This window comes from Argiope bruennichi, chromosome 8 (genome assembly GCF_947563725.1).
Source record: "Argiope bruennichi chromosome 8, qqArgBrue1.1, whole genome shotgun sequence".
NCBI classification, from domain to species: domain Eukaryota; kingdom Metazoa; phylum Arthropoda; class Arachnida; order Araneae; family Araneidae; genus Argiope; species Argiope bruennichi.
Window position 1 is genome coordinate 77,001,016 of NC_079158.1, and position 27,194 is coordinate 77,028,209.

At 24.9% G+C, this 27,194-nt stretch overlaps 1 protein-coding gene across 1 annotated transcript; it reads right to left on the reverse strand.

Moving 5' to 3' along the window:
• Window positions 1-433: 433 nt before the first annotated feature.
• On the reverse strand, window positions 434-25,365 carry LOC129981186 (poly(A) RNA polymerase, mitochondrial-like). The gene is made up of 8 exons (XM_056091919.1): window positions 25,103-25,365; window positions 18,717-18,884; window positions 14,807-15,022; window positions 10,815-11,053; window positions 8,892-9,112; window positions 5,351-5,437; window positions 4,557-4,684; window positions 434-1,385 (listed from the first exon to the last, which is right to left on the reverse strand). Exons 1-8 carry the CDS (start codon window positions 25,253-25,255, stop codon window positions 486-488), a joined length of 2,112 nt encoding a protein of 703 aa, XP_055947894.1. The 5' UTR covers window positions 25,256-25,365; the 3' UTR covers window positions 434-485.
• Window positions 25,366-27,194: the final 1,829 nt, after the last annotated feature.

Consider the following 27,194-nt stretch of genomic DNA (forward strand, 5'->3'; position numbering starts at 1 on the left):
TTTTAGATGCTTATAAGAAGAAAAAAATTCATAATATGTTACCTTTAAGATGAATTATGATCCACAAATGCTTCATTAATGTACTCAATATTAAAAAATAAAATTCTAAAGAATTTCAACTATACTAATAAATACATACTTTTACTGATGGTTTAATTGAATTCTGGAATCCATTATAACTAAAAATAACTACATAAACAAATAAAAAATCCAGATGAGATTATGTAATGAAGAAAAATTAAAAGAATAAAGAAATTCTGTAATATAAGAACATCAATTTAAGTCAACACCTATCAAATATTCATTCAATTCTATTCTAGATATTTGAAGTTGTTATTATTTTAATGAAGGCAAGAACAGATTAAAACAGTTTCAACATTTGAAATTTGTAATGTTTTCATGTAAGGTTTTTCACTATAAATGAAAAATAAAATCGGTAAAATAAAATTCTTTATTTACACTAATTTAAAAACCAGAAAATCATTTCACTCACTTATTTTTTTCATAATGTATGGAATATATTGCTTCAAGAAAGTACTTAGCATAGGGTTGAAATTTAATTTCTTGCAAGGTTTAAAATTAAGTACCAGTGTTTTTGGTTTATCTTTGGCAGCATGGCATTCACACAAAAATAGATAAGGCTCTGTTTTCTCTCTCTTATCATTCAGTTTAGCTGTCAGGCTTGAAATTAAATGTTCCTTTTCTAAAATATTTTTTGAATCATATACAGTATCTAACTGGACTAGATCCCTACCTTGCCAAATATTTTTAGATGCTTTGAGCTCTGCACAGAAAATTAACTGATTTTCTGCATTAAATTTCTGAAATTGTTCTAGCATAGATTCTTCTGCTTCAATTTTATTGACACTAGCTATATTGATGCCTATAACTGCATCCAATTTATTTTTGTTCAAACTTTGTCGAATTTGCTGCATCTCCAATTTAGCTTTAGCAGCAGCCTCAGATTGCCGTTTATGCTTCAAAATGAGTTCATCCAGCTTTCTGAGTAAGTTTAGATATTCACTAGTTTTCAGACGCCTGTAACTGAAAAGAAATGCATAATCTAAGATTTTCAGTAAGGTATCAGCAGTAGTAGACATCCTTTCACTCTCTGGGATAAGACCATCAATCGATTTTGTTAATAAAGGTACTGAAAGTGAAACAGTTTTTGATGTAGTCAAGCGTTTGAATGAATAATTTTGAGGTGTATCTAACATGCTAATTAATCCCCAAGCACTCGTAGATGGTTTTAATGTATCCTCATTTAGAAAGATGTTGCAAGCTACCAGCAACTCGCAAGCCAATTTTCTGCAATACTTGTGATCTACAAGTTCTGCAACATTGTGCGAGAGACACATAGGATCTTGCACACATAATGTATTCATCTGCAAAGAACAGTGTTTGATTAGAATCTGCAAGTTATTTTCATTGCAAACAGAAAACAATAATACAAACAAAGTAGATTAAAAGTTTTCAAACTACTAATGTATAATAAAATTTGAATGAATAGTCTATATGAGAATGCAATTTCTTCATATTTATTTACATTTGCATAATAAACTGACAGAGGAATACATTAAATTAACGTCTGTTCTTTGCATTAAATGATTATGTAAGTTCTTTTGACTTACATTTTTAAAAAGATAATCTATAGTTAACTTTTTGATAAATTAAATCATATATTTTACAAGTTTTCCTAAAAACAATAAACTGACAGCTAAGAAAGAAAAATACATATATAGATTGGTTTTATTATTTTCCCTTTTTTTCCCCCTTTAACCTAAGTATATTATATTAACTAATGTTAAACATCTATAAAAACTTTCAGCAATATATATAAAAATGTTCTATAATAGCTCTTTGTTAGATTCTTTACAGGAAGATTACATATTGAAATAGTTCTCATGATACAACTTTGGATAAAACTTTGCAAATCTTTATCGAGATCCCTGAAGCCTAAAACTACTCTCCATTTAAGTTATATATAACACTTTTCCCATACTATCTTATTAACAAGGTAGCTAGAGTAGTTTTTTGAGATGGAGTAAAGATTTACTTTAAGAATTAAGTCATATTTTTACAATAGGAATAAAAAGAAAAAAAAAATAATAATAATTCTCTCCACAGTAAAAACATTTTTAAATAATAAAAAATCTTTTTTAACAAAAAATTTAAAATATTAGGAGAGAAGGCTGTTCCATTGACCACCTTATTCAGTGCAGTCAATTAGTAAAAATTTGGTAATATATATATTTAGTACAAAAAACTATCCACCAATTATTTAGTTCAACTTGTTACTATTTGAAAGAAATGCTTACTATACTGAATAAAAATTTAAGTAATATAAATTTTTTTGATACTATAAAGAAATGATACTAATGTGTGTATTTTGGGCTCTCAAAATAATAATCCTATTTTCTGATGGTTCTATTCCAAATTAATAATGAGTTATAGAAGTTTAAATTTCAATTTATATCTAAATTTATATCTTTGATTCCAAGGAGAAATATAATACTTTTATATGCTAGAAATTAGGGATAATTTATTCAAGATGATTTTTGTAAATTGAGATAGTTGGTAATTTAAGGGTAATATTTCTATTATACATTTCCATTCCAATCTAAAAACATTGTAATAATAGTGTGTAATTAAATATGCATTGAGAGCCAAAAATAAAAGTTTGCTTTTTCATTTCTCTTGAATTGGAAGTTTACTTTTGAAGGAATAATGAATTAAAATATTTTCCAATTTTAAGTACATTTCATTTTAAGTAGTTTAAGCTTTAATTATTTATTAAAAAAAAATCAAGTTGATGGTGCTTAACCATACTAAAAATTTTTCATAAAATAAGAATTTATGTAGGTAAGTCTTTTTGAAATTTATTACTATTATCTCAGTAATGAATTTGATTTATGACTTTATCTTTTTTAATGGCAATGTGGATTGTCAACCAAAGTACAGAGAAACAAACTACTGACTAACTGCTAACAGTGTGAAAATATTGATAAATTTTTCAAACTATGAAGTCGAGTAAAAAAAAAAAATTTTTTCTTACATTAAATAGTAGAATGATAAATATATTTCAAAAGAAACGATTTTCTTAAATACTACAGAATTTTGGAAATAAATTTTTCTTATATTTTTTATTAAAAATTATTTTTCTTTTGCGATTAGAAAGGCATTTTCTCATTTATATTTGTTTTTATAAATCCAGGTCAGAGGAACAATAGTATGAAGCCTTTTAAAGAAATGATTAAAATGGAAAATTTTGGTCTTTTAAAATGTGTAATATAAAAATAAGCAGAATTAGGATCAGTATTTAAAACAAACTAGAGAAATTATAAATGAACCCATTATTATGGAACACAAAATTAATATGGAAATCAGCCAAAAGAATAACATTCTCCCGTATATAATAAATTGTGACTAATTAGTAAATAAATGCAAACATAAAAAAAAAAAAAAAATGATGATAAAAATGAAGTTTTAAATAACAATGGAAATCTTAAAAAACTAGAATTTTTTAAATCAAACAGTCATTAATTTTTTCATTGGCTATAAATACCCTAAATAAAATCTAAAATAAGTGCAATTCATTAAATAAAATTAAGAAAACTAATTTCAAAAATGAAATTTATCTAAAATTCCAATGATATACTTTTCTTCCTTTATATTGATTTTATAAATAACAAAATACAGGGCAATCAGATTTAGTAAATATTATAAAATTTTTCATCGAATTTGTTGTTGATGGATTAATTTCAGGAATTAATATATATGTATGTAGTGATGAAAATCCTTTTTCAACTAGAAAAAAGAAAAATATTACAAATATTTTGAATGGGGCATTCCAATTCTAAAGTTCATTAACTCAAAATTGTCAATTTAAAATCAATAAAAAAGTTTGATTAAATATAAATCAATTTTAGAAATCAATTACATTCTTTCTTATCTTTTTAATATAATGTTATAATTCATTTATAAGATTTTTTCCATAAAAGCAATCAGAATTGCAAAATATAATTTTGGAAAATTATTTATGGCTTGTAATAAGTTATATAATTGTAAAATTTATTTTCAATGCATTAAAGACAATGAAATTGACATATGACATTTATGCTTAGTAAAATTTACTTCTTCTACAAAAATGCATCAAATTTGTACTTCATTTTTTTTATCAGAGAAAACGAAAATGTCATAAAATTAGTTTGATGATACAAATTGTTCTGAATAAAAATTGGTTTGCTTAAATAAAGTTGGTAAATTGATTATTTAAGTTTAAATAATTAAGTATAATTTGCATTAATATTCTATGCTTAAATTATCACAGAAGGATATACAAATGCAAAGTAGAACTAGAGAATTAGTTCTTATGATATATTATAATGCCTCTAAATAACAATTTTATATGAATTATATAAATATATCAAATGCTGTATGGATTCTTAGTAGTATCAATGAAAGCCATTCATCAAACATACAGTAGACAAAATGTAACAGTAAGATTAGTTGGAATGTATACAATAAATTTCAAAATATAAACAAAAGAAATTTACTTTAAAATAAGAATTTTCACTCCGAGAGAAAAATTCTTTTCTTGGCACAGCTTTAGCAGTCATGGGACAAATAACTTGAGTAAAATCAAAGTACAAGTAAAAGAAAAAGAATTCCTTCAGCAATTCATCTAAAAATGAAAAAGTTATTACAAATTACATTAATCTTGAAAATTCTAGAATTTCATAAATATTTTAATGGAGATAAAATCAGAAAACTTAAACATACTTGAGAAACAACTCATCAATGACATCCTATTCATTTAGTTTCATTAAGAAATGAAATAATCAAAGATATGATTAGTTTTCATAAATTGCCTCATAGAGACAGACATATGATTAATTAAAAAAAAAATCTATTGTAATTTTTCTACCAATATGTTTTCTTGTTCCAATTGGCTCAACTGGTTATAAATTTAAGAAATTTAGAATGCCACAATTTTTTGGTTCTAAAAATATAATAAAATTTGAAATAATAAAGTAAGTAATATGTTTTTTCTACTAAGTAATATCATTTATATCTTAACACTTGGCAAATTGCCATTTCATTTGCATAATAATTATTTAAAAAATAGTTAATAAATTTTTAAAAAATAAATTAAAAACTTTTTTTTGGCTACTTAAGTATAAAGAAATGCTATTTTAACTGAATTATTTGAAAAATTAAATGAAAATATTTTTGTGAGTTAATTCTATAGATCTGAGACATGTACTTTGGGAGCTTAAGAGAATGCTAAAGTTTAAATGGTAGTGGAATTTTATTTTTTTTATTGTGTGCTTTACAAACATAAAATTACCTAAAGCTTGTTCATTTTTTGATGGTGGTATTTTTTCCAAGATATCCAAAAAGCTTTTATCATCCATGTCATCAGCTATAAAACTATCTGAAAAAGTAGAATGAAAAAAAAAAATAATATTATATGAAATTATAGAAATGAAAATTTGTTTGAATAATACAAATAATGGTTAATTTAGAGAAATGCAAATTATTATGTAGGGTATATTATAAAAAGAATTTACAAATGTTTAATGTTTCTCATCTTGTTTCTTAATGAAATATTTCTCTCATGTAGAATGCATATTGTAACCATTAATTCGATGAAGTATTTATAAAATTATACACACTATTAGAAGTAATACACAAAATACATTGAAAATACCAAGATTATGCAATTTTTAAGGAACAATAATCCAGAAAATGATCTTCTCTTTTAACTTAACAGTACTTAAAAATGAAACAACAGAAAAAAAATTATTCAAATGTCCAAAAAAAGTAACATTTAACTTAAATGAATATTCATTTTTAATTAGATTCAAAATCCAATTTGCACAAAAAAAAAAAAAAAAAAAAAAAAACAGAAATTGGCTAAACCAAAACAGGATAAAAGTTTAATATGGCTAAAACAAAATATAAAATTTTAAGTTAAAATGGTAGCAAATATTTAGTTTTGAAACTTAGCAGATGAGTTTAATAATATAATTTTAAAAATTCCAATAAATTAATATGCAATTTTAATAAATGATTTCCACACATTCTCAATACAAGAGATGTAGATTAAACTTTCAACATTTTAGAACTACACTGTAATGTATATTACAAAGTGCTTTAAGTGCAAGCAAAATATTTTATTACGCTTTTAATTGAATGTATGTACAGTAAGTTATCAACAAATGAATTATGGGAATTATTTGAATTACAGTTCACTTATAGTAACTGTGAACACAAAGTATACATCTATATAATTAATAAAAATAATTCAGAAATAAATGCTTTTTTATTTTGTCTTTGCAATTTAAATCTATTTTGGTTAATTTAGGCAATACTACATACCAATAAGAAATTAAAAATATCAGGGAAGAGCAAATGTTTTGTGCTAGAAAAAACATGATTTGTCCATGATTTCGAATTAAAAACATTCCAATTAGGTAATATGCACTAAATGCAATTTTTTACTCCTCTAGCACTGAATTATAACACTCCAATGAAGCAAATGATACAGATGTTATCTATATAGCTGTTAAGCCTATTTATATTTTATAACATTTAATAATAAAAGAGTATATATGTGTTCTGGCACATTATTTGGAGCTACCAAATTCAGCATAAATGAGCCTCGGAGGGTAAAAATGTGCACCTTGAAGCAGTTTTTTTGCAAAAAAAAAAAAAAAAAAATAGTTAAAAATTAATGAGATGTTGGCAATTTTCCATGATACTACCACAGATATTATTGCATAATATTTATTTTCACAATAATTTAAAATTTAAAAATTGCTTTTTAATGATACTAATACAGTTGCCATACAAATTGTTCCTGATATTTGACAATTTAAAACTATTTTTCGGCATAGTTTTCGACAGCAAATTTGATTATTGTTTTGAAGTTCTACCATTTTCATTGTTTGAACACATACTTAATACATGATTTCTCTTTTCTTTCCTAAGATCTAAGAAAATATCCTGTTTAATATCTCTGTAGTTTATAAGGAAATTAAGAAAATGCCAATACCCCAAAAGTTTATTATCTGGTATCATTTATCACCCAATTAAGATGATTTATATAATGAAAAACAGAACATTTGTAAAATAAATCCATATAATATCTAAGTACAATTCGATTCGATTCTTAAAAATCTTTGTTGAGAGAACATCAAATAATGTATAAGAATTTCAATAGAAACTAAACAAAATTAATATTATCAGCAAATCAGCTAATTCCTGAAGTCAAATAGTATTGAATAAACCATAGCATGTGTTTATTTCCATACATGTATAAAATTGCAAAAAATATTAATAATTTTAAAACATTGTTATTGTAAAAGTTTTCGGTGTCATCAGAACAGTATTTGTTAATATATATCCATATAAAAAGAAACAATATCATATTATATATATTATTAATAATTTCAAGTAAGAAGTTTCTTTATCTTTAATAGAAATGAAATCCAGAATTTTGATGAAAAATCTGTAGGAAATATTTTAAAAACAGATTCCTTTTCTTACATTATTGATAGCAATAAACTGCAAAACAACCAAATGGAATAAAAGTTTTTAGAATTGCTAAAATTAAAATGTGGCAATAACACTTAAAAAACAATTTAATTCACAGAGCAAAAAAATTGCTTAGCTAAAGAGAAATGAACAAACCTGAATTTTAAAAATAGCAATATATATACATAATTATTATTGTAAATACAAACAGATATTGATTATCTAATCAACAACATAGATGCAAAATAAAAATAAAAATCATAGAATTCATATTTATAATATCAAACTGATAACACATGTGTCTATCTGTCCTTAAATCTCTCTATTAAAGAATGAACAGTAGCAATATGAAATTGGCATATTCTATTTTGGGTTTCATTTTTTGATTAATCACACTATTTTCAACTTTACAAATTAATTTTTACAATTAAAATATGTAGCAAAAATTAGCATTTTTTTTTTCAAGTTTTTCTGCCACTAAATTTTAAGATAATCATCACATGAAAACATTTTATATTTCATTTAAGAAAGCAAATAATTTTCTTTCCACCGGCATTAGTTTAATTACTAAGCAATATTTTCTTAAATTTGTAGTATATTTTTAAATTACTGTAATTAATGTGTATGGTCAATCAATATTACAATTTTGCATTTTTTTCCTAAGGAAGCAAGATGAAATAGGGAGAAATAACATAAGCTCTATGTGGTGGTTTTTCGAAGTAAAAATATTTTTTTTAAAAGTGCAATATTTCTCGTTATAACAATAACAAACATAATATGAAGCAAATTCTGTTATATCCACAATAGTAATGAGTAGCGAAAATGGAATATCAAGTGATTCCATTTTTCCATTATCAAGTGACTAGATTCCTACAAGAGGATTCAAAAAGAAATTTAACAGCTATATGAAAGATCAGAGAAAGTAACCAAAAATCAGGAAAAATGCTGCAGTGAAAAATTGTTTTGTTAAGTTAAAAATATTGTATCGCACACACTTAGAAAAATATTTTTATCTGCATCAATACTAGGTATATATCAGATAGAGTACTTTTAAAATTAATTTAAAGTCATCTAAGTAGAGATATTAAAAAATCTGGATAATTAATTATTTCTTTTAAAGTCAACTTTGGGATTTTTTTTCTCTTTTTGCAGCAGATACATATGTATTCAATCAAATTTTCATGAATACACAGAAAAGATAGAACTAAAATTTACTTAATATCAACTTTAATAAAATAATAAATCTAACACTATTTTCAATATATAATAAAAAGTTATCTTACATTGTGAAACTATTTAAAAAGTAATATAAGATGTTATAACAGAAGTTGCTTTTCCATCGAACTTACCATTCCATGCTATGATTGACTCAGCACTTGGAAGTATAGGAGGACTTCGAGTTTGTAGAAAAAAAATTATCATCAAAGATATGGTGTAGGAATTAAACATCAAACCTTTTCCAATTATATCAAGATATTTGGCCCAATAACGTATAGTCATCATTAATGGGGCCACACGATTGTCCAGTTTATGGTATAAATATAACAGCTTTGTGTTCGCAAATGCTACCCTGTCGAAAAATATTGAAAGTTAAAATATAAAGGAAAAAAATAGTCATAAGTCAAATGGAAGAATTAAACATTATTTTTATGTTTAATTTAAATTTATAAAGGTTTTCAGCAATAAAATGCAAATAATAAATTTTGCAATCTCAAATATTGAATTAAAAATTAACCTCCATTATATAGATTTTTAATTTGCAGCTGCAATGCAATTAGGCTGAACAAAATTTAACAAATTTAAATATCATTTGAATGACTTTTCTATAAAGAGAACTTTTATTATGGGCCAAAAATTATTAATATTTCTGAAACTTAAGGCAACTGGATAGGATACACATAACACTTTATTTATTTCTAAATTTAAATACAACATTTTCATAAGTTCAATGAGAAAGAATAAATAAACAAAAAATTTTTTAAAGATCCTCATTTTTTTTCAACTCTTTTGAGATTTAAAGACATTTAATACAATAAGAAATTATACAAGAAATTTTCAGAATAATCAAAAAATTTCAAATTTTATCATTTAAATTTATAATATCAAACATTTGTAACTACTTTAATAGAGTTTACACAAACTTATTGTTTAGAAAAATTGAATTATAATGTTCAAGATATTTCTTGACAAGTTTCGATATTTTTCATAAAATTTATAAATCTTACAAGTAGAACACAAATTTTTAAATGCCTTAATGGTGTTTTAATTTAACACAGTGGTGAATTAATTTAGATAAGAGAGCATGATATAAACATAATACACAGTTTTATAATAGTATTTTAAAATAAGTAACACAAATTGAGATAAAACAGACAATTTGCTTTTAATTTATTAATTATTTAAAATATAAAAGAATCTTAAGGAGATTTAACTGATACTGAACAATTTAAAGGAGTTCTTAGGCAATTAAAAGTATATTTTAGAATTTACTAGTTCAAGTTTTTTTATTATCATCTACAGAAATTGCAATATTCAAAATCTGCTGGTCTTGTTTTATGATCAATTGACAACAGCTTAATAAATATTATTGAAAATTGTGTGGATTTTTTTCAAAACTAAAATGTATACATATAATACTGTAATCAGAAAATCATGATTGAATGCAATTTAAAAATTAATATACATTATCACATGAAATATAGTGATTATTAAGGTGACATAGTGAAATGCTTACACCTTACAAGATTAGCATTGGAATTTTTTTTTTTTTAAATCAGTATGTGCATAATGAAGCTTTGATGTGCTAAAATAAATAAATAATGCTCAGCAAATTTTATAAAAATTTACAATATGTCATTTGCTTCCTTAGATTTAACCTTCTTTATTTGCATTTCATCTTGATTCTCAATTCCTCATTAGCATCTTTATACTTTTCTAATACATATCAAATTATTTTGGTTTTCAAGGTAGTAAAAGGTAGAAAGTGTGATAGGTAGGTGTAGAAAGGTACTGTGGTAGAAAAGAATTAGAAAAAAACATCTTAAATCACTCAGGTCTTAATCTTCTCTTCACAAGACAATCTCTTAGGCCTAAATTTCAGATTTAAATTTATATTTTTAACAGTGTTATTATTTTGCCATTGCAAGTTTATTTGTACTGATTATGAGATATTTTATAATGTGTGCAATGTAAACTAAATGGAGTATTGTAAATAAAAATTGTAAATGATAAAATTAGTGCATTTTGCTTCATAAAAAATAATTCTCACTTACTTATTTTTAAAAGTTAGGTCACATTTTAATCCAAATTTATCATGATGGAATCTCACAAGTGGTACGTGTGCATTTATAAATATGGGTGCATCTTCAGATTCTCTGTAATATTCTAAAAGCACATTATGAATGAAAAGAAGTTGCTCTTTAGGAGGTAATTCAGAGATTTGTTGAGGAGTGACTTTTCCACTAGTAACTTCACTAACTAGTGGTACATCTGGTGGTTCTATATAAAAATTCTAAAAAAAAAAAGAAAAAAAAAAAGGAATTTTTAAAAAATTATATGAAGAAATTAAAAATTTATTTAAAAAACAGAATACAAAATACCAATGAAACAAAATGAAGGAAAACTGTATTGAAGATATATATATATAACTACAAAAGTTTGTAAAAAATTTAATTTTTACAAGGTGTATTTAAGGTGTCTGACATTTTTAAATATAGAATAAAATAAAGATGTAGAAATGCATGGTTAAAAAAAGTAAATTCTTTGCATGGTATAAAATTTGTCCTGCTAATTAAAACATTAAGTTCCTAATTATTTTTTGTCTGGCAAAACTATGAGATGTATCAAAAAATAGCCTTTTAGTTACTTAAAAGCAGGACATTACCTAAACTAAAACAATTTCTTACCCATTTAAACTTTGGTATTAGCTGCAAAAAATTCCTTAAATTAACAACGCAATACGAAAAAATATAACACATAGGTAGTTAAGAAAAAGAATAATAAAAATAAATATTTGAATAAAATATCAAAACCAAATGTCAAATTGTTATTACTGTATTAATTTAATAAGAAAGCATAAAAACACCATGATCAATTTGAATAGCAAAAATAGTTAAACAAACGGCATTAGAGTAAATTAACTAGAATAACAAATTGAAATGAATCAATGAAACTATATTATTTTTAACAGCTTGAAGAAGAATGTGACAATAAATTTTAAGAAAGATATTTATCTTTAAAAAGAAAAAAAGTAATTATATCTTTAAAAAATAAAATATGCAGGTTTTTTGTTAATTCACAAAGCTTTTCAGATTAAAAAAAAATAATAATAATGATACTAAAGCAGAGAATAAAAAAATAATACACATTTAGTAAAAGTAAAGATTGAGAGATTTAACATTTTCTATAGAGAATTTTAAGAATTAATATTCTTTATTACAATAAAATTAGAAGAATTCATATAAAAATCAAAAATAAGTTAAAACTATAAACAAAATTTTAGCAAAAGAAATATAAAAATGCAAGCACATGGATCTATTAAACAGTAGCTTTGTAGTAATGACATTCTTTAAATAGCTAAGACAATGCTGAAGAGTAATTATTCTTGTATCATTTAAAAGCAGCAAGAAATTAATTAAAAGACCATGTTTTGGAATGCTCTTGTATTCTCAATGAAAGATAAGCTTATATACTGTTGTGATCGTATCACCATCTTTCATTCATATCATTCTAAAGCGCTACCCATCTACTTTCCCTAATACAATCTATATTAATACTTCGCCCGGGGAATCCTCGTTCTATGTACACATGCACTAAGCAGTGATGTTCCGATAGTTGTTAGTGAAATAAAGAGTTTATTTTTCTACTAGCGATGAAATGCTTTATACAACATTCTACATGAAGATCACCACAATACTAATAAAAGCTAATAATATAATAATATATAAAGTTTTTCTGAAGTAACCCAAATACCATTAGAGACAGATCTACTATTCCACCTCCCAAAAATACATATAGTAAAACAGATCCCTTTAAGCAAAATGCCTTGAAATTTTGATCCCCCCTTCAATATTTGTGAATAATTGCACGCCATTTGCAAACTTTTGGTTTAACTGCATTCCATTGTGAATTTTAAGCCTAATTTCATGTGACTGGTGAACATAATCAATAGACGGACATGTTGTCTTTGACAATTACTCTCTGACATAGGGTAAAGCACAAGTACCAGTTTCTCAAATACACACAGAATGAGCACAAAAATTTGCAAAATGATTCACTAAAATTTTGAAGGTTTTTTCACGGATATTATCAACTGTAAATAAATTAACATTGTATAGCTAAAATAATTATAGAATCAATAACATGAATTTTAAAGTTTTGTTTTTAAACCACATATTTGGCAAATTTCAATCAATTGGTTCAACATATAATTATTACGATTTCTTTTAGTATCCAAAGACTACCAATTTTCGATGATTCTATCTCGCAAAGGGGCAAGATCTGCAAGAATGAGAGATTTCCACTTCTACAAACTTGATTAAAGCTTCATTAGATACTTTTTGTTTTCAGCTTCTCCCCCCACATGTATATGAGTACCATGTTGCTTCTTATTGTACTATTTTAATTCAAAACTGCATATTGATTACTTATATAGGTAATTGAAATGGCAAAAGAGTGTTCAGAACTATCACAAAAAATATTTTAGATAATATCATAAAATGTGGCCAAGATCATCTACTGTTTTTAATCTCAAAATGTTACATAAAATTAAATATTAAAAAAAAATGTTTTAACATTAAAAAAATTATTATTTCAAGAAAAGCAAATTACCAAATTTTAAGAACAGAAATCTTCCATTTATTCATCATAATTTAGGCACCTTAGAGAAAATCAAAATTGCTCTAAAGTATTTTATTGTGAATCAGTATTTTTACATACAATATTACATGATATCCACAGTTTCTACATCTCCCAATTTCACAGATAATCCATGTTATGCTCATTGTTAAGTGTAAACATCTCCTTCTTTTATCTTTTTTCACTTCTATTTTGACTAAATAAACATATATTAATGCATGCATTTGCATGACACATTAATGGAAGATTTTCGAGTTTGAGAATGAACAGTAATTATTTTGTTTTTTCAAACATTAAACATTTTAATAGTAGCATTGATCTTCAAAATCAAATCAGTATTTTAATTGAGAGCTCAACAAAACTATAACTAAAATGAATGATGGTACTAAATGACAGAAAATTAACTGGGATAATTATTAAAAGTTATATTTCAAGCATTTAAACTGTGCAATTATTATGTTGATAAATAATAATAATTGCACATCATTATTATTTAAATGCTGGAATTAGTACTTCAAAAGAAAAAAAATTGTAAAATTTGATCAATATTATTATAAAAAATAAATTTTAAGGAATTACATTTCTAAATCATAATACAAAAATATCAAATATTTAATTGAACCATAGATGCAGTAAATGCAAAATACTAGCGAACAACTATTTTAAATATTAAAATGATTTAAGATGCATTTCCTAATAAGTTATTGTTTTAACTCATTAAAAAATTGCATAATTTCTATAAAATATCACTTTGCGCAAAATGTCTACATTTTTATGTTTTTTAATTACTTGATTTAACTACCACAATACTTTAAACAATTTGATTAAACTATTAGTGATGCAGTTATTTTATAAACCACTATTAGAAGCTAATCTTTAAAATATCATAGATTTTCAGAAGACTTGCCATGGAAATCAATGTAGAGTTATCAGAAAGATCTTTAAGAATTTTGAACTGGGAAATATTTTCATTAAAGAAAAATAAATTAATAAATCACCCGTTTCTGAAAAACAAACAAAAAAAAAACAAAAAAAACAGTCGAATGTAAAACCTGTTCCAATCTAAAGTATATTTGAAATAGCAAGATTTATGATGAATTATGTTTTCAAAAAGTAAACATATGCCATGATTGAATTCTTTCATAAAAATAATAATGTCGCATCTTTTTATATTTTCAGAGCAAGAATAATTAGTTTTCTTTCATTTAAACAAACAATGACACATGATATGAACTTTAAAATTATTCAACTTTACATTATGCATTACAAGCACAGATAGAAAAACAAAAAAAAAAATGAGTTAATTTAGTAGGAAAAAAGAGGAAATATGAAAATGAAATTGGATGCAAAATCCACATTTTATGTTCATTAAAATTTTATATAAAAATGGTTTAAATAAATATCTTACCTTTTCCTTTCCTTCAGCAGGAGTTTCAAAGCTTAAATCTATATCACAACCTTTAAACCCAAATCCATTCACGGTTGAGCCAAAAATTTGGATTTTGAAATCACTGAAAAAAGGTTTAAACAACAATTCAAGTGCTCTACAGAATTTTATTCGATTTCTTACATCATCTTGACAAAGACTTAATGTAGAAGCCAGTGTTTTCATTTGTTCAGATATCTGTGGAGGGAAAATAAGAGAAAATTAATTAATCTAGTATTTTTAATATGTAACATTTTAATATAATTTTTATATTTCAAGTCTAAATATTAAAATTTAATAATTTTCTTTCCTACATATTTAGAATTTTCTACTTTTGCCATCATATACTTAAAGTAGTAGCTTTATTTAAGATAAATTAATATAAACAGAAGAATTTTTTTTAAAAGTGTGGGTTTGCAAATAACTATTTTAGAAGAAAAAAAGGAATAAAATAAAATAATAAATAAATAAAATTAAATAATAAATTAAAATAAAAACATTTAATTAATTTATAATTCATTTTTATCTTTCTTTAAATTTCTAAACATAATGTTCTCATCAGAAGCATAAAAGAAAACAAAGTTAAATTTCTAAATTATACAAAATAATATCTTAAAATAAAATAAACAAACAGTGCATAAAACTAACTGAATTAGCACATTTTACATGATGTACAATATTCATATACACAATAAAGCATTTTTTAAATGCCTTTTATCTACATGTAGCTTACAATTATAAATTATTTTATCACAGTTCTGAGTCATTTGTAAACAGTAGACTGATAAAGTATTTCAAGCATGTAATACTAAACTTTGGTTATATATCTTTTCTTTTACTTGTAAAATTCTCAAATTTTCTATCTTAATCATTATTTTTTTAAGGGAAAAAATCATTTCTCAGAAACCACAAGAAATATGATCAATGCCAATAAAACAAAATGTAGAAAAGTATTTGAAAAGTAAAATTTACAAAGTAAAGATATCATGAACTTCAGTGAAAATTTACAAATTTATTTTATTTATTAGAAAACCAGAAAAAAGATATTCAATGTACTTAACTGAATTCATAATACTTTACTAAATAATTTTAATGAAATGTTTAGTTTTATAAATATAAATTGTATCCAATAAGAAATGTATACAAAGTATGCAAGATATTCTATAAAAGTATGATATTTGTCTAAATTTATAAATGTCTGTTTTTATGAATATTTAATCTTATTTAATTATTTTAGTAGCAATACACCAGTATCATCCTCCAAGCTTTAAAATTACTTTTAGAGAAATTTGCATTAGTAATATTAAATTTATAACAGTCAAAATAGCTTATTTAAATTGCGATTATATGTCTTTTTATTTATACATCAGTTCTTTGAAAAAATTGTAGACAGAGTTTCAATGTATATGCACATATTACTTTAATTCCATAACATTTCAAACTGCTTTATGAATAATAGAGAGAATCAGTTCACATGTAATATAAACTTACATTTTATAGTTTAATTAATTATTTCATCAAATGATGATATACCCAGATTAAAAAACACGAGCTAACAAACATGAAAAATTATCTTCTTATTTTAATTTAGTTTTTTAAGTATGGCAATTTTAATAAGATTTTGTGGAAATACAAAATATTTCAACTATTAAATGGGCTTGAATAATGAAATTTTCATTAAATAAATGAAATGTAAAAAAAAAAAAAAAAAAAGCCTTTTTTTGTTCATCTATAATTTTTTTTTATTATTATTTAATTCCACTCATCTATTATTAAACAATTCATTGAACAGTTGGTTAATGTTTGAAATTATTACAAGTTGATTTCATCTGTTAATTTATGAAATAATTACACATCTTGTAAAATAACTGAATTTTCTTTATAGCAATAATATATATATATATATATATATATATATATATATATATATATATATATATATATATGATATTTAATAAGTGTTTGCTTTTTTATAATTTCAGAACTACCACACTGAGAGGCAGTAGAAAAAAATCAAAAGAAATTTAAATCAGCCAGCAAATGATATATATATACATATATAATTTGATTTAAATTTTATATGTATATATATAATTTAAATTTAAAAATTCCTACATATACTTTTTTGAATAAAGGGATTTTCAAATTACATGATTTTTGTGAATTAGAACTGAAACAGATATAATTTGATTTAATGATACCATAGTTTGAAACTATAAAATTTACACATCATTACGAAACCCATTATTAAAAAAAATGATCAATATCTCATTCTCTAAATTTTAAATAAACATATTAATATGACAAAGAAATTATTACTGGAAGTTCCATTCCATTCTATTTTTTTAATTGCTGAGTATTAAGAAATACAGTTTGAGTTTCTTGTCCCAATCAAAGTTTATGACAAATTTCAAAATATTTTAGTATCTACAACCATATTCATTTTATTACAATTAGTTTTTGAAATTTTCTTTATAATTTATCTGCTGAAATTAAATAAAATATAAATTGGTTTTAACAAATGCTTATTATATAAGATATGATGCAGTAAAATCGAAACATTAGCATGATTTTTTTAAAAAAATCATGCTATTTTTTTAAATCATGCTTTTTATTGATAACTTTTAAATTTACAGTTGCTCTTTAATAAACTGTATGAATCAGAAAGATTGCCAGTTAATTTATTTTCATTAAAAATAAGAAATGTTATGTTCTAAAAGGAAAGAGAAATTGCATCTGGTTAGCATACATTTCATCAAAAGAAATTATGACTGCATTTAATTCTGGTAATACAAAATAATATTCAAAATAAACACAGAAACCAAGAAAGAATATTGTAAATACAACATTTCTTTTTTATGCAACACAAGTATTTTAGCACCTCAGTAGTAAATAAACTTTATACTTCAACATAATACCATATACTTTAACCATTAACTCAATTAACCATATACTTCGACTACAGAATAACAACAATATTTATGATTCTTTACACCTATAATGACAAATAAATGGAGTAGTTTTCATTTAGAAGATAAGAAAACTAAGTATCTGGTAAGAAAGTAACCATTAAGGATTTTCTAGCATCAATTGTATCACTTTGAATTTTTCTTTAAAGCCAAGCAACTGGAAATATATATATCACAGCACTGTAAAATATTTCAGTCTTTAAAGTTACACCATCAACTGAGGTAGCAAAAATATTGAGTCTATATTGATATTCTGTGGATTGTCTTGTCATACGAAGACTGTTAGCAATTACTTGGTTCTAAGTATAGAAAGTTAATTCTCAAGAGGCCATTATGCAATATAATTTTCAAGTCTTCACCCTCCACAAATTCTAAAAAATATTTTTTTATTGATTATAAATTAAACTCTATCAAAGAAATAATTTTCAAATAATAAAAATTAAATAATAAAACAATTAATTTTAAAAATTTTAATTTAAAAAAGTTTCAATAGTATGTATAAAAAATAAAAAGTTTAGACAAAAATTTTTTTAATCAACATAAATATCCATACACAGCTTTTACTGTTACAGTTGGCATGAATAAAGCAGCCAACTGCAAAAGATCACAGTGATCTGGAAATAAATTAGCAAACACAAAGAAAGAAAAATTCCAATTTAACAATGACATAATTTTAACTTCACTAAAATTTGAAGAAAAAAAATGCATAGACTTAAAAATTATGAACTTAACTCTAAGAAATGGAAAGAAACAAAATTATCTTGAAAATATTACTAAATAAATAAAAAGTTATAGAACCCCAAGAGAAAAGCTCATTTACTAATCTCATTTTGTATCTTGAAATGCACTAAAGAAAAAGAATGAAAGAATAATATTTTAATTAAAACGAGAATAGAACACAAAACACAAGGCTTAAAACTTACGGTTTTACATTTATATAAGGCAGTAATAAGGTCTTCATGAGGAACAGGCTTATCAAAAGACATGTCTTCAAATTTGTAATTTTGATGATGGATGGATGAATTATTTTTTGACACGTCTTCATCTTTCACAGCAGAAAGATCCGTTTGTAGGCCAGCAGAGGGGCAAATCTAGTAAAAATATATAAAATTTTATTGTTGTACATTTACAATATCTCGATATTTAAAATTTTAACATATATAACATATTGCTGCATATAATTTAAAAGAACACACAAAGTTTGCTTGGTTAATTAATATTACAGATATTTAAAATGATTATTTTAGATACATTTTATTTTTATTTTATAAATATCTCAAGAAACGCAAAGAATAATAATAATAATAATAACCACCTTTTCATTAAATATTTTTTCACAAGATCTCAGTACTATTGGATATAATTTTAGTGAATAAAATATCGTTAAGATTTAATGAAACCCCAAGAGATTATATAAATTATAGATCAGTAAGTCTCTAAGTAAATGTAAACAAATATTCAGAATCAAATATTACTTAAATCATAACATTCTTAAATCCTCTTAGATAAATTACATTCATTTTCAATATAAAAAATATGAAATATATATTATGTATGTAGGAAAAAAGAGAGTCATTTTCCCCCCATAAATAAGTAAAAGAAAAAGAAGAAAAGGTGTCATTGATTATATTTAAAACATTCTATTTATGAATTATTAAGATTTTATTTCAAAAACCAAAGTCCTTATTATATAAGCCATTAATTGATTGTGCAGTTCACTGATGTTAAAGAATTTTAAACTATAAAATTAAATATAATTAAAATACCACTTTAATTTTGTTTTAAAAGCAAAATATGAAATAAGTTAATATTATTTGCATCTTTCTCAATTTCCTAGACAAAAAATTCAAGAAAATATTTTACAAAGAGTGGAAAATACATAACAGTTAATATCTGATATATAAAATTATATTTCTGCACATATCATTTAAAAGTTCATTCCATTATCTAGAAAGTGAAAACTTGAACATAGTTTACATAGCATTCATATAAAATAAAAATCAAAAATAAGAATATGGATACTTGTTAAACAATGATAACATATATTTAAATATACCCTACATAATTTTCATATTTTCACCATAGTATGGAAGCTTATCAAATATTTCTCTGTCATATAATGTTAAAACATATCTCATTGAATTAGATTGAATAAAATGCCAGAGAAACATTTGATCGTGATTTAAGCATTTGAAAATGTATATATTTTTTTCATATTAGGGTCATTTTCAAAATTCGGCACCATTTGTTGTCCATGTGAAACACATTTTTTTTGCAAGATGTTATAAAGTTTAAATGATTTTTTTTACCATGCTTTTTAGCAGGCAATTTCCAGTGGAGAAACAATAAAATTAAAATAATTCATCTGATTTTTTTATTTTTTTTCTAATAAAGAAGTTGAGAGGAAACAAAAATTCAGCTGTCCAAATCATAAAACTCAAAATGTTTTTTGCTGCATTACTTTCCAAAAATTAAAATTTTTATTCTGACATATTTTTTTATTGTGAAATATACTTGTAATTATGTTATAAAGAAGGTTTTAATAACCTTTTAAGAAGAATAGATGATTTTTACCAATTAAATACAGCTGTCCAGACATTAAGTCATGTCTGTTACCATACAATATTTTCAACATTTTAAGCAACAAGATTGAAATTTTGAAATGACAACACTTGTATACCAGTGAAACATGTTCTAAGAAAGAAGTGCAAGCAGCCATCTTGAATGTTTGATTGAAGAAGCTGAAGCCTTTTTGTGTTAAGTATTTTTATTGCATGTCATGTCTGTTACCTTAATATTTTGTATAAAATATATTTATTTATTAATTTATTCAACTGATTAATTTAGATTTTTAGGTTTTTAATTTTAATTAAAATTTATTTTCATGTTTTTATGGAATTATTTAGTTTCCTTAATTTTTGTACTTTGAAATGTCATGTCTGTTACTGGTCATGTCTGTTACTCTATATAGTAACAGACATGACAATTTTGGTAACAGACTTGACATGTTTCAAGATTTGAAATATGATTCAATTTTTGGGTTTGTTTTGTTTAAAATTTAGTTGATGTTTTAGGAAGAATTTTTTAAGGGTGGATGGGGGAAGGAATAAATGTAAGTTCTTACTTTTTAAAAGCGCATATTTGTTACAGTTTTCATTTTTTCTCTTATCTTCTTTGTTTTTTATTATCACATTGTATTTACTGAATTGATTAATGTTTGCAATGTTATCAAATCATTTGCTTTATTAAACTTTATTTCTGAAAATTACGTGTGCAAACATGCTACAGAAGTGCAGGCATTTCTTTTCGGAGGATCGAGAAAGCAGGCAACTCTGCATACTTTCGTTTTATATCTAAGAAACCAGCATGAACCAATTTCGTTCTGCACAATTTCCGAATGTTACGACCATGGTCCTGCAGCAATTTGGGCTCACCTTCAGCCAATATTCAACGAGCTTAAGAGAATTTCCCCCGAAGTTGAAATTATCCATTTTTTTTCTGATGGCCCTACCACACAATATCGGCAGAAGAAAAATTTCTTCCTTTTGAATGAGCATATAGCAAATAATGGTTATAAGTATGGATCATGGTCTTTTTTTGAGGCTGGTCACGGCAAGGGTGCTGCTGATGGAATAGGGGGAGCCATTAAGAGAGCTGCTGACAAAATAGTTGCACAGGGGACAGATATACCCGATGAAAAAACTTTGTTTAATGTTTTAATAAATAAAACAAACATTCAGCTTCATTATATCTGTGAAACAGAGGTAGAAATGTTTAAAAAAATAATTCCATCTGATATTCCGGTTTTAAAAGGAACGATGAGCGTACATCAAATTTTTTCTTTTGGGAACGACTCAATGTTTTTTAGGGATTTAAGCTGTTTCTGCAGACAGAAAAATGTCTGTGACTGTTTTATAGTTAATGTATTTGCATTAAAAGAAAATGAACAAGAAAGCACAGCCATGACAATAAATAACGCAGAAAATAATTGTAAATCTTTTTCTTCTCCTTTATCCAACAATTTTCAACAAGATATTCAAGAAGAAAGCTTCGTACTTGTAAAATTGGAGGGTAAACGAGTGATAAAATATTTCGTTTCAGAAATAATCGACATCCAGGACAACAATTTTACAGTTAAGTATTTAAAAAAAGTCAGGAATCATGCAAAGTTTTTTTGAGAGGATGATAAAGAATATAATATTGAAGCAGAGGATATTGTAATGAAACTTCCAAATCCAAATCTAACTGGATGCTCTTTTCGCCAATTACAATATTTGATGTTTGATGTGGATCACTCCAAATATGATGTTGAATAAATAGCATTGTAACTCAAGAAAATACTAAAAAATAAAATGTGTACACATGTTCCAATTCTGTATCTGTGAATTTCAAATAATATATACATATTTGTTTTTTTATTTTTTATTTTATAGTAAAAAGTTATGTACTAAAAGAGAAACACATTTTAGCTTAATTCTACCTTTCAAGCTTTACATCAAAATTTGGCTCCTGAATTTATGTCATGTCTGTTACTCAGTGTCACGTCTGTTACTTGGTGTCATGTCTGTTACCATTTCAAAATTTTCCTTAAAAAGTTTAAATTGACATAATATTGCTACAATTAGAGTTACATATTAATTGACTCTGCCTAGTATATATAAGAATGACAGACATTTTGCATTAATTGTTTTTTATAGTATTTTATATTAAAAAAATCCTTGTAAGAATTCTATATTAGTAACAGACATGACAAACAAAAGTATAAAAATACCATAAGAAATATTTTTTTATTCAAAAGTTTTTATTATATGGGTAAAATGACTCTATACTTATATTAAATATAGCTTTACATTATTGTACACTGAACTGAAATACAAAAATTACAAGAAAAATGTCCGGTAACAGACATGACAATTTTCATCATATCTGACCAAAAAAACATCAATTAAAAATATATAAAAGAAAAAAATGTATCAAAAATATTCAAGTAATATACAGAAATAATGTCTGTTTAATAATATTAAAAAAAATTTAAAAATTTAAATTTTTTTTATTTTTGTCTTTTCAATTTCCAAATGGCACCGAATTTTGAAAATGACCCATTAATAAAATGTATGTTATAAAATTATTAAATAGGACATTTGAAAAGGCACATGAAACAATAAATTCATTACATTATATTTAAAAAAATTCCATTAAAGAGTAATCATTTTATGATTCATGTGTTTTCAAGACCAGTACATTTAAAAAGAAACTACTACTGCTCTTTGTCCACAGTTAAAAATCCATTAAAATTTTGAACCAACCTCTTTGGCTAAATCATTAACACTGAGATTTCAGAATGTTTCTTGTGAATTTAAATATGAATTATCTTTATTTCAAGAACTAGATTGATATTCAAAAAGCTACTGTTGCAATTAAAATTGTTTTCGTTAAAATTTAATTTTTTGGTAATTAAAATTTTTTATTATTTTTCTGAGAGGAGTGTCTTTATAGGAGTTAAATAGAGCATTAATTATAAAAGAATTCTGTAGTCATGTTTTAATATACACCATCATAACAAACAAATATTTTTCAAACTAGTAACTAGACACATTTAAAACCTAATACGATCAAAATAAAAACATTTTAAATTATAAAATTGCATTTGCTATCCATTGATTATGCTATAAAATTCCTAGTACCTAAATTTGGATACTGAATCAGATTTGTTTTTAATAGATATATATCATGCATAATTCAAAATGCTCTAATATTCAAATGAAAAATGCTTAATGGATTAAAAATCTCATATTACTTAGTATATCATTTAAGTATTTATATTCCATTGATTAATTTTCAAGAACTTGTGGACATTTAAAGCTCCCAGATTTATTGCCAATCAAATGAGAAATATTGCCAAGAGGGTTTCATTAAGTATCATAGAGCACAGAGATTTTGATATAATCTGAAAAATGTCATGTAAACCAGCAATTATGAATTCCTTTTTCTAATAATTTTCTTTTAAAAAAGAAAACAATGGCTGTACAATGAGTCATTTTAGGTAAATCAAGTTTGAAAATTCTTCCTAGCATTTATTCCTGCAAGTAGTGCTGACATGGAAAATACATTAGCTCTCAATTTATGCATTATTTTGGAAATGTAGTCACATCGTTGGCAGCTTTAAATTGACTTTTCCTTTCTTTTTACTCCCTTAGGTATGTTTCTTTCACTCTACTTTCTTGGATTCAAAAATTATTCTATTCTTTTTTTTTATTTTTTATCATTTCCAAAGCATTAGCTTGAATAATGTCAAATAAATTAATTAAATTTAAAGTAAATTTATGTTCATGTTCTTCCTGCATATCAGATCTATGATACACATTCTATACATATATATATATATAGAATATGTATTTTTTGATTGAAAAATTGAAAGTTTTCAAAAAGAGTACATTCTCATAATTTTTCTCTTAATGAGGTTTCAAACTTGTAGGAACCCTTGCATCCTCTTACAAAATGAGACACTCGCAGCTACTGGTACCACTTAAGTAGGGTTTACATTCAGCCAACTACAATCCAACCTATCATACCATGGATGCAGAAATTGTACAATATCAAGCACTTGTTTTATTGAGACAAGAACTTTCTATTGTTTACTCTCTCAACACATGCACAGTTTTTCTTTTGCGCATCTGCAACTTACAGGAGTCTTATAACTGGAGAGAGTTAACCAACTTTTAGATTAGTTTAACATCCTGTGAGTCAAAAGATGCTATCAATAATATTTGTCAATTACATGGAAGTTAGTATCCTTCTATTTGGTAACCTCAGTGCAAATTAAATAATTTGATAACTTCTTCACAAATTAGAAGCCACAACTGCACACATAGTTGTCTAAAACAGTGACTGAAGAAAGCTAACAGTTAGTTTGCCAAAATGTGGGTACGGAATAAATAATCAAATTGCTGTCTGCATCCACAGGCTTTCCACTTCTTCAATTAATATGATGGATAGCCATATTCTTCAATTAATACGAGTTCTCTATTGTTTCGAACAATTTGTCAAAAAATAGCAAAAAAAACCCAAAAATGTGCATTATGATTTTTAGTTTTAAGTAAACAAAAATAATTTCAACATTATTCTGCACATGATGTCGATTTTAAATCTGAAAAGTCATCATACTGATAAATGTATTGGTAAAACTAAAGAGCACGATACAGATCTTTCGCCAATCTTTACAACTATTTTATATATTTCTTATAAACAGAAGAACACCAAATGCCATATTTAACAACAAAAAATCTTAAATAACTAGTAAAAATCTTACTGTCATGCTTAGCGATGACCGCATTCTTAAGAATTTTTTCTTTTCTGCTCTCAAGAATGTATAAGTTCTAAGATGACTTTTGTTTCCAAAAGCATGAGGTACAAGCTTTGTATATTTTCTTGTCAAGGAACACAAACATTTTTGCATATTCATTTTGAAATTATACTGCAAATATCAATTACTAAGTATCGACAAAATATACACAAGATCACATTTTTAGAAATGGAGCTGATTGATTGTTTTCTTTTTGCAGGTAATTCAGGAGGTTGGATTTCTCAGCATTGCTTCTAAACTCAAAAGATCAGTCTAACCGCATCCGCATAAAGAATAATGCATCTCCAAACTGAAAAAGTACAATAAATTATAAATACAAACTTCTTGCTCATATTATTATATTTCAATTGAATATTTCCGTTGATGGTGCACATTGTGTAATTACCTGAAAAACACTTCTATCAGTGTCATAAAAACTATTTAAAAATAATAATGATGAATTTGAAAGTTATAATTAAACGCTCAAAAGCTTGAGCGAACTATAGAGTAAATGGAATCGCAATCGCCTTTATATTCCTGAATTTTTTTTTCGCGTAGTAATTGATGCGTAATAATGTGATTTGATTTCCTTCTTTTGCTGTTTACAGTGGTACACGGCTCAGTCGGGCACAACAAATCCTGTCGATTCTTCTACATTCAGTGGTGGTGGGGTGGTTGGCTGTATGCAAGAAGAAGTGGTACACGGTTCTTTTATTTCACTTTTGACATCCATATTTTTCAACTGTATGTACTCGAAAAAGTAATTCGATGCATAATTATTCATCTGATACAAATACTTGTTTATTACTCTGAGAAATTAGTATATATATATATATATATATATATATATATATATATATATGGTTTAAGTTGAATTTCCCCGAAAAATTAATCTACATCTTCTTACTACTTTGTAGATATTTTTAACAGTCAAAAGATAAGCAATGAATGGTGTCTTAATGGAACCATCCGAATGCAGAGGTTTAATACATATCAGAGCTCAAATAATATTTTTAAATTAATTTTTTTTTATTTTCTGTCTTTTGAAAAATCTTTTTGAAACTGTGATGACAACTGACCAGGTCAGTTTCAGAAAACGGTTACCATTTCCAGAACATTCAATGAGATATTCTTCAAATAAAGTATTTTTAATTAAGTATTGTAATATTTGTATGATTGTGATTCTCAGAAGGATAAATTCATTCATTAAATGAATAAATAAATGCATAACGCATCGTCTTTGCATTATCGCATTTAAATTTTCGCAACATTAAAAAAAATCAATTGCGTAGTCAGTATAAGATTATTGTATAATCCGAAGTACACACACACACACACACAAAAAAAAAAAAAAAAAAAAAAAAAAAAAAAACTAAATGATATTATAGTATGTTCCTGATAAATTTCGAATCGTTTGTTAGTTAAAACAATGGTAATTTTGATTATAACTAAAACTATGCGCTATCTGCACAAGCTATATGCAAGCGTAGTGAGACAGAAAAAAAAAAACCTTCGCACTTTGCGTTGTATTGATGAATGTTAACTATATATATGATATTATACAAATATTTGCGAATTTGGATTTTATAAAGACTGAGCCAAAAGTACTTTTCTTTTCCAAAATCAGTAAAGACAAGAAGCCTTGTGCACTTCTTTGTTCGCCCCCCCTTTCGACTGCCTATTTGAGTATTTGAAAAAAATATATATATATTTATGCAGCAATTTTTGATAATCCTCCACAGTTTTATTATCACCTCTCTCTCTCTCTCTCTATATATATATATATATATATATATATACCTTGGATGAGGTCAGATTGAAAGAAGAAAAGATAAAAGAAAATCGTACGCCACGTTTTGTTGTATTATTTGTAATTTCAATTATGCTTTGAAAGCTGAAAGCCTTATGAGTACAAGATCACTATCCAGTATTTTTTTAATTTTTTTTTTGGGGGGGGGAGGGTCTAGAAGATCATCTAGTAAATGATGCAATAATGGAAAAGTGTACTTGTTTCTAATTGTAGAACTATCTGAATATTTCAAAAATCTATCAAAGACAG